Genomic DNA, 9,537 nt, shown 5'->3' on the forward strand with positions numbered 1-9,537 from the left:
CTGCAACAGTAATCACGCGGGGACCATGACTCATGGGGCCCGCCTGGCCAGGTGACGCGGCTGGGTCTCGAGCCTGTGGTCAGCGTCAGCGGCTGTGCGCAACCACTACAGTAGTTGGCTAGTTGCCGGACATGGCCGGCAGCGCGGCTGGCGTATGGGTGACGATCGTATCGTGGAGGCTACGCAGCCGTTGTCCTGGTTTGACAGACCAGTCGTTTTTCCACGTCCGTTTCTGCCTTGTCGTGTAGGCGCAGCCGCGCAGCACACCTATTGGCGGAAGCCGGACGGGCAAGATCACATCATGTTGCATCCTAGTGGTTTGAAGCTATCAAACCGGCTAACAAATGTGACATGTGGGAGTAGAGTGATAATAGCTCATGATTTAAATGTTTTTTCACAATTAGTTAAGACCCTTACTAAATATTAGTTTAAAAATAAATATAAATAGTTTGATCCTAGTTTAATTTGATTCTTAAGTCTTATAATGTAAAATTTAGAGACTATTATCACCTCTATATGGTTAGTCATCCACTCAGGTCGATGACTACTACCGGCAAGGGATTGATAGCCACGCTCTCTTAATTATAAAAATAATATAAGAGATATACACTTCTACAATTAAAAGGCTCATAGTTGCATAGAATTTCTTAACTGTCTCTTGTATTTAGAAACCCGTTTCACGGTTTCTAGGCTGTACATACCCTAAGCCCAGCTACACCATATCAAGCGACAAGGTCCTTTGGTTTGGAAAATATAAACCAACGCCTGCCTGTCTCACTTACCCATCTTATCTGTCTCCCTTACCTATCCTATCTCTCATCTCTTATCACATTGTAAATAGTGCAGTTTATATAAACGGTGCAGTTTACGGTGTAAAATACTATTTACATGATCATATGCACAGACTGTTTGAGATAATCTAAGGGTACAAACAGGAAAAAGGAGACCAAATCAAGCACCACGAAATCTGACTGGCATCTGGCAGAAACAGAAGGCAAATGAAATTCATTAATCACGCTGCAAAGATTATGTCAAATTACAGTGCAACACTAACCAGAAGAGCTGCTGATTTAACTGAACAACAATACAATGGCATGGATCGACAACCAGACCGCTAGAATCAGGGGGAAAAAAAGAGAGGAAACAACACAACAGATTTACTGGAAACGATCGGGAATCGCGAGGGAAACTGCGCTATGCAGGTGGCTATCAACTTTGCTGAAGCTCTATAAGGAATCCACTATGCAACCTAGCTACCGTCTCCTGCTAAACTACGCTGTACCCCCTCATGGCGCTCGTGCAGTCTCCGATGGCTTGTCCTCCAGGGGCGTCCTCGTCCCAGAAGAGTAAGAATTCCGGACCTCCGTGACCCTCCTGATCACTTCCTCCATCTTGGGCCGCTCCTCGGGGTGAGCGGCCACGCACGCCATCGCGACCTGGAGCATCTGGACCATCTCGTCCTCGACGTTGGGGTGCCGTAGCAAGTCCACGTCGAAGACCTCGGCGGTCCACTCCTCACGGACCACGGACTGCACCCACCTCGGAAGGTGCTCGACGGAGGGGTCCTCGCGCCCGGGAGACCTGAGGGGGGCTTTTCCCGTGAGCATTTCGAGGAGCAGGACGCCGAAGCTGTAGACGTCGGACTGCTGGGTCGATTTCTTGTTCTCGAGGACTTCGGGCGCCCGGTACCCGACGGGCCGCGGCGGGGTCTGTGGGGTGGTCATGATCTGTGCCAGGCCGAACTCGGAGACGCAGCCGTCGAGGTTCTGCGATAGGAGGACGTTCGATGCTTTGATGTTGCCGTGGATGAACTTCCCTCCTCCCTCGGTATGAAGGTGGGCGATTCCATGGGCCACGTCCAGAGATATCTTGACTCTTGTCTCCCAGTTCAATGGAGCTCTTCCAGCAGCTTTATTCCCTGAGAGTAGTCAGTTACGGTGAAGTGCAACAGTGTCATTTCATTTCACAAGCCATAAAAAAAACTATACAAGTTCGTGTCAACGTAGAATGGTGCTTCTGGAATAAATTTAAATCAAAACAAAATGGTAAGTGCCTGAATCTTATTGATAGACTTAGGTAGCGTTTGGTTCTCGAGTATGCTGTTTTAAAAGAAAATGAACAAGCTAGGATAAACGGTGATAAGTTTAGTCGATTCTTCCTATTAGAAGAAAAAACAGTAGTTCTCAACTTCACATATGATCAAAAGAAGAGGTAACACATAGGTTTGACACAGGTTTCGTGGAAAATCTAGCACAGATTAGTTACAGAACACCACTTTAGTCTATTTCTTCTGATGATAAGGTTGAAGGGCACAATTCAAACAGAAGTGTAATAATGTTCAGTACTCTCTTTCCTGGGAAACAATCTGATTGCAAAAGCCTGGAGGTGATTAAAAAACAACAACTATACCTACTAAAGGAATCATGCCAAATTTACTAACTACATTAAAACATTAAAGGTTCACTGTCCCAAACCCACTAGTAGAATTCAGTTTAACTGAGTAAAAGTCAAATCGGTTCTGGTTTTAATTAATTCATGATTTTCTAGATAAATCTTTAATAACCTTGAACTGTGTGTATTAGTCTGTTTCCTGAACAAGCCGAACAGTTAGAAGTTAAGAAATACTTCCCCATTTCCAAATTATAAGGCGTTTTGACTTTTCTAGATACATTGTTTTTACCATACATAGACATAGTGTATATATCTAAGTGCATAGCAAGAGTTATGTGTATCTAGAAAACCCAAAACGTCTTATAATTTGGAATGGAGGGAGTAATTCTGATCAGTAATAATCAAATTGAAAAAATAATAATGATCATACCATGCAAAACAGCAGCAAGGCTACCAGATGGGACATAATCAAACACCAACAACTTCTCATCCTTGGAGTAATAGTAAGCCCGCAATGGAATTACATTTTGATGCTGGCCAACCCTACCAATTATCTCCATCTGCTGTTCAAAATCCTTCTTGCTAACCACCACTTCCTTCAATCTCTTGACAACAACTATGGTTGCATCCTCAAGAACAGCTTTGTAGGTAGTTCCATAACTTCCTTTGCCAAGGACTTCAGCAGAAGCTCTCAACAAATCCTCCAAGTCAAAATTAAATGAACTGCCCTCGAAGAAAACCAATTTATTCCTCTCTGCTTCCTGAACACCACTGCTGTAGTCTTCCTTAGGGTTTTCTGCCCTGCCACCTGCAATAGCCTTTCCTTTGGACGAAGCTGTGGTAGGTTCAGTGTGTCCCTTTCTCTTGAAAATACATATCAAGAGCACGAGAATCAAAATAAGCAACAATACCCCTCCAACAACAGCAATTCCAATTATCACACCAGTTCTGATCTTTTTCCATAAGCTCTTCTTGGTCTTACTGGGGGATGGTGGTGATACTGGAGAAGGAGAAGGTGCAGTTCCAAAACATGGTTCCAAAGGAAACCCACACAAAAAAGAATTCCCTAAGAAGGAACTCGATGGAAACCTCTGCAAGGAAGGTGGTATTGGCCCACTGAGGTTATTGTTGCTCAAATTCAAGTGTCTCAATTTGGGAAGTTGGAGGTCAGGAATGGGTCCAGAAAGTGAGTTATTCTGGAGAAGCAATGCAGTAAGTTGAGTAAGATTTTGCACTTTCAATGGGATTTCTCCATCGAAAGTGTTGTATGACAGGTCTAAGAATGTTAAACTGGAAGAGAGGGAAGTTGGTATGATTCCAGACAGGTTATTATGCTGAAGGTAGAGGGAATGGAGGGCAGGAATAGATCCTACATCAGGTGGGAGGTCAACAGTAAGGCGATTTGACCTAAGGCTCAATACCTCCAGTGCATCAAGCTTCCCAAGAGTGTCTGATGGTATTGGACCGAAAAGTCCTACAGCAGGTAGGCGCAGTGTATGTACACGACTCTTATCTGGTGTGCATGTCACCCCCACCCAAGAAGTGCAGACAGGTGTGGTGGAGCTCCAGTTGAGCTTCCTGCCATGAGGCAGTGATGCAGCAAATGCGAGAAGAGCCTGCTTATCAGAGTTCAGATCAGCACTTTTGGCATGTGGAACACTTGCAATAAGGAAAGAAGTAGCCACGAAGACTATCGCTGTAAGACGCTGCATGGTTGAGACTTGCTTCAAGAGAATTAGATTTAGCGCTACTATACAAGCTTTTCCATCATAACTTCAATCCTCTAGCAGTACATAAGAAGAAACAAAAGTTAGTGAAAATAGAGCATAACATCAAAATCATAGTTCATATAAAAGAAGGAACTAAAGATAGTAAGCATGATACATAAGCTCTTGCCCTCTGATATACAGTATACTTTCATCACTAACTTCCTAATAAGAAAAATAAAGATGAATTGCACATGTTGAGAAAAGGTGTGAGGAGCACATCTTGCACATGTTACCGATATTGCAGAAAATAGTACATAGAATATTTGGATCTCAGAAATACAAACATATTTAAAAATATATAGGTGGGGAGTGGGATATTTTTTGTAGTAGCAGTCTGCCAATAGCATGTCTCCCTAGTTTTCAAAATCAAGACCAAATCTTAATTCATTTCAAAGACAGAATCCTTAGTCAGCAAGTAATACTAGTAGATATTCTGTTACAAAATACTACTCTTATGGCCTAAGAATTGTGACACCCTAAAACTACAAAAAGAAAATTACTGCATCAGAAATTAGAACACTAATTAAGAACGATGTACCTTTTACATAAAAAAAGAACGATGTACCTTATAAAACATGACAAATTATTTAGGAGTTTTAAGGTGGCACTGGGAGCCACTCAAACTATACCTACCTCCGCTATGACTTTGCATAACCCAAAATAATTTACTTTGGCAACTGGAGCTACCATGGTCAAATGCGGGGCACTTCATATTTCTCAATTGCCAGTAGTAAGTGCCTCTCGAAAAAGGAAACATGCATGACCCTCATTATCCTATCTTCAGATTATCTCTAATAGAATTATATAAACTGGATTATATGATTTATATAAAATAAGCTGGATTATATAATCCTACAAGGAAACAAACAGGCCCTAAGACAACCATCAAACTGACATGCCATATTTTATCTTCCTATTTTTAATCCGGGCAGTTGGGGTTGGGATCAGGAGCATATGACAAAAGCAAACCATCCATATCACATCAGAAAGTAGCCATCATTCATCAGTCACGAGCCTCCTTTTAATAAAGCACATAACTCAGTATCTTAGCATTTTATCTTTAAAAGTTGCTCGCTAAAAACTGTCCCCCAAGCAATGGAATTAGGACAACTAACCATCAGCATAAAGAAAACAGTAGCAGTTAATGCCAAGAACTATTTTGCCAAAGTCCCCCAAAGGGAAAACTGCTAGATTCCTTTACTTGGAGGCGATCTTCCTCATGTACCAGCATATAGTACTGCATTACAGGTTACACCTCACCAAACCTTCCATATAGGCCTGATGCCGCAGTCATGCCGTTAGGTTCTGAAGAACCAAATGCTTACCAAAAGTGATGGCACAGCACAGATATTAAAGGCTAGCAAATAAAAGCTAAAGCTCTCCGGTGCAAGAAACCAAAGGGGGCATGAGAAAAGACGAGACTTTGGAACTTTGGTGGGCGCTGAGGTGAATTAACGCCGTTGTTTCTCATGGGCTGGATGGGCTATCGGCTGGCATGGTCCTACACGAATCCGTCTCACCGCGCAACCGATTGTGAACCCAGTAAATAAAGACTAAAGTGAAGATATGACTGTCTCAACCACACAAACAACATTTACACGATAATAGCATAAATCCTTTTCCATATGAAAAAAAGGAATTGCCAACACATCTACAAAAGGCAAAGTAACAAAGAAACAGTGACTGCGGAAAGAGGTACAAACTGCAAAGTTCCCCGGGGTCCAGAGTTTTTTCCCGATTGGATCAAGTGATCAATGGAAGATATAAATTACCTAATTCGTTGCCTCCTCAGGAATTAGAAAAAGGTCGCTTTGTCCTCCTCTGGAGAAAAATCGAGCGCAGCAAACCATGCTAGCGTTTTTATCACATTACGAAGTGTGTTTTTTTTGTGCAAAAGGAGCGAACGCAACAAACTGCATTGCAGTAACCTACACTAACACGTACAACCCTTGCTAAATTTTCTACCAAAAACGGGGAGCGGGGCCGAATCCGGCTGAAATCCGAATCTTGGCAGTTAGCACCAATTTCTCGAGCCCGGAAAGACATGAGTGCAGAAAAGAAAACCGCTGCGCTGCCTCAAGAACAGAGAAGGTCCCAAACCTTTGGCGAGAAGAAAACCAAGGAACGACACCCTCCCCACTTTTCCGCCTCGCGTCTTCCGCCGCGAGATCCAAGCTCTGGCCGGAACCATGCGAGGAAGACGCCGATTCGAGAGCGGCAACGGCGACTCAGGCCGATCTGTCCCCGGGGAAGGCCAGCATTACGCTGAGGCGCCGCGTAGAGCCTCGGAGGGAGCCCGCGCCAGCCGCCACCACTCTCTCCTCCGGCACTTTCGCTGGAGACCCGGGAGCTCGCCGCGACTGAGCTGTTCTCGTGCCTGCGCCCCCTCTGTCCGGGGTGTCGGGGTGTGTGTGTGTGTAGGGGGGCGTGGGGCGTGGAGCGTGGTGGAGCCGATGCGGGCAGGGCGCAGTGAGAGCTGTACTGGAGTGTGATGCCGCCTGCGCGGCGCGATTATGCTGTGTGTACACATTTGGTGTGCATTTAAGAGAAGCGTGTATGGTGTTTGGTTAGCGAGTGACGGATTTGCCCCTAGAGTGTGACCGGCCGTCGTCGGCCAGAACCGCTGCCTGCTGTCTGCAGGAGAGATGCGCTGGCGTGGCCCCGCCTGTCTGGCTCATTGACTTGAACAACCTTCAGCCGAGCCACCCTGGTTGCCTCGTTTGATCAACCAAAAGGACATCGCTTTCAAAAAAAAATAAAAGTCATTACCTAACCTATTTTTATACTATCAGATATAATTAAGAAGTGATTTCCAGTGTCTCAGTTGCTTCTGTTTTTGCTAAATATCTCAGGAACCAAAAATATATAAAAGGATTATAGACTCGGATTCTTAAGTTACATGTTGAAAGCAAACCACCCCCTTCAAAATAACGGCATGTCTTGCTTTACAAAGTCAAACTTTTTAAACTTAACTGAATTTAAGGGGGTGTTTGGCACGGCTTTGGGTTCCACCTTCAACGTGAAGTTGTGGTGTATAATATAAATTTAAACGGTTTTTAAAATATTTTTAATCTAAATAAGAAACAAAATGGTTGATCTAAATGTCAACTTCAGCTTCACGATTTTCTGAAGCTCCTAATAACCTACTTCATCAAATTCATCAAATTTTGTGAAGCTGAAACAGTCCCAAACATGGCTATATATGGTCTCTTTAAAATTATAATATGCCTTAGTTTTATGTATACATTGTTTTAATGTGTACTTATGTTAATTTTTTTTGTTGCCGTATATAAATATCTAATGAATCCAAAGAAAGACCTACACTTTAACTGAGTTGGTTAATGTCATGTTAAAGACAACAGAACTATCAAGGAACGGTGGGTGGGGTGAGGCAATAATGACAATGTGCCACATCTAATCTAAATAAGAAACAAAATGGTTGATCTAAATGTCAACTTCAGCTTCACGATTTTCTGAAGCTCCTAATAACCTACTTCATCAAATTCATCAAATTTTGTGAAGCTGAAACAGTCCCAAACATGGCTATATATGGTCTCTTTAAAATTATAATATGCCTTAGTTTTATATATACATTGTTTTAATGTGTACTTATGTTAATTTTTTTTGTTGCCGTATATAAATATCTAATGAATCCAAAGAAAGACCTACACTTTAACTGAGTTGGTTAATGTCATGTTAAAGACAACAGAACTATCAAGGAACGGTGGGTGGGGTGAGGCAATAATGACAATGTGCCACATCTCCTACTACTTTAAATGTGAAAATTGTTGTGACTCCTCCGTATCGTTCCCTACACGCATCCTTCGCAACATTACATCCTGATGACACAGGGGTGTCGAACCTGTCGCCTTGACCGCGCGCCTTACGGAGGGAAGCTGCTAGCCAATGCAACTCATCTGTTTTTGCGTTATAGAAAGGTCATTTCTTTTATATGAAAGATATACATTGTAAATATATAGCACTACGAGTGACTATTTTAAATAGTGTCAGATCAGGTCGCAACAATATTAAATGGGTTGACTATGTTTAAATAACTATCATATTTAATCAAGATTTACCTATATGATATATAGAAACCATAGCCATACACATACACCTAACTAGTCTTGAATAAATTGCCAACAAAGAAAAAATCTATACATTCTAGGAATGGGAGAAGAAGAGATTGAATCTTTCTTACTTATGAACACGGGATTGTTTGGCCGAGGTGAATGTGTCAATTAATAAGAAGCAAAAGCTTAGACTAAAATGTTTGATTGTGTATTTCTTAGTATGCTTTTAATAGCGTGGGTTATAGATTTTTAATAATAAAATCTAGGGTATTTGATATGAATCTTGGTACAATTATAGGATCTAGAGATGCTACGTTTTCTAAGAGTGAATTTTCTATGAAATATATATGTAGCATTTCTAGTCATGAACCTTCTATATTTGAGATGTTGAACCGCTAATACATACTGACTTTGAAATACAAAAGAGGATAAATTATAGTCACCCTAAAGAGTATGAGACATATGACAACAAAGTTTTTTGTGAGGACTATATCATATACCTTGTGGATGATACTCCCAGAATCATAGAAGAGGTATACTCATTGAAAGGGATTAGGCTTATACCTATTTACTAATTGATTTTGGTGGTTGAATTGCCCAACACAAAAAATTGGACTAGCTAGTTTGCTCTAGTCTATAAGTTATACAGGTGCCAAAGGTTCACACTAAGCCAATAAAAAGACCAAGAAATGGGTTCAACAAAGAGAGCAAGGGATAACCGAAGTGTGCCCTGGTCTGGCGCACCGGACAGTGTCCGGTGCACCAGGGGACTCCAAGCTGAACTCTTCACCTTCGGGAATTCTCAGAGACGCTTCGCTATAATTCACCGGACTGTCCGGTGCACCACAGGACAGTGTCCGGTGCCCCAGGGAAGAGCGACTCTGAACTCGCCAGCTTCGGGAATCCGCTTCGCTATAATTCACCGGACATGTCCGGTGCACACCGGACTGTCCGGTGAGCCAGCGAAGCAACGGCTACTTCGCGCTTAAGTGAAACCACACTTGGCAAAATAATATTTATTACATGTTCAAACAACTAATGAACATTAGAATTAAAGTGGAACAATGAAAATCAATCATTCAACCATCACCGAAATCATATGTGAAGGACTTAAAGTTAGTATTCTGGTGACCATTGGATACCTATAAATGAAAAATCACACTCAGTTCGAAGCTATTATTTTACAGGATCAGGGCGGGTGTAAATCCATAGATGAAATTTGACACTTAAAATTAAACCTAATGAATATGAAATCAATGAGCACACACGCCCGTAGGTGTGACTGCCATCTTATGTCTTGTTCG

General features: G+C 42.3%; 1 protein-coding gene across 1 annotated transcript; it reads right to left on the reverse strand.

Moving 5' to 3' along the window:
• Positions 1-980: 980 nt before the first annotated feature.
• LOC100191484 (putative leucine-rich repeat receptor-like protein kinase family protein) lies at positions 981-6,538 on the reverse strand. The gene is given in 3 exon segments (NM_001136916.1): positions 981-1,918; positions 2,822-4,174; positions 6,261-6,538. Coding segments are annotated over 2 exon segments (1,914 nt in total). The 5' UTR covers positions 4,104-4,174; positions 6,261-6,538; the 3' UTR covers positions 981-1,286.
• Between the last annotated feature and the right edge of the window lie 2,999 nt (positions 6,539-9,537).

This window comes from Zea mays, chromosome 8 (assembly GCF_902167145.1).
Source record: "Zea mays cultivar B73 chromosome 8, Zm-B73-REFERENCE-NAM-5.0, whole genome shotgun sequence".
Classification (NCBI taxonomy): Eukaryota; Viridiplantae; Streptophyta; class Magnoliopsida; order Poales; family Poaceae; genus Zea; species Zea mays.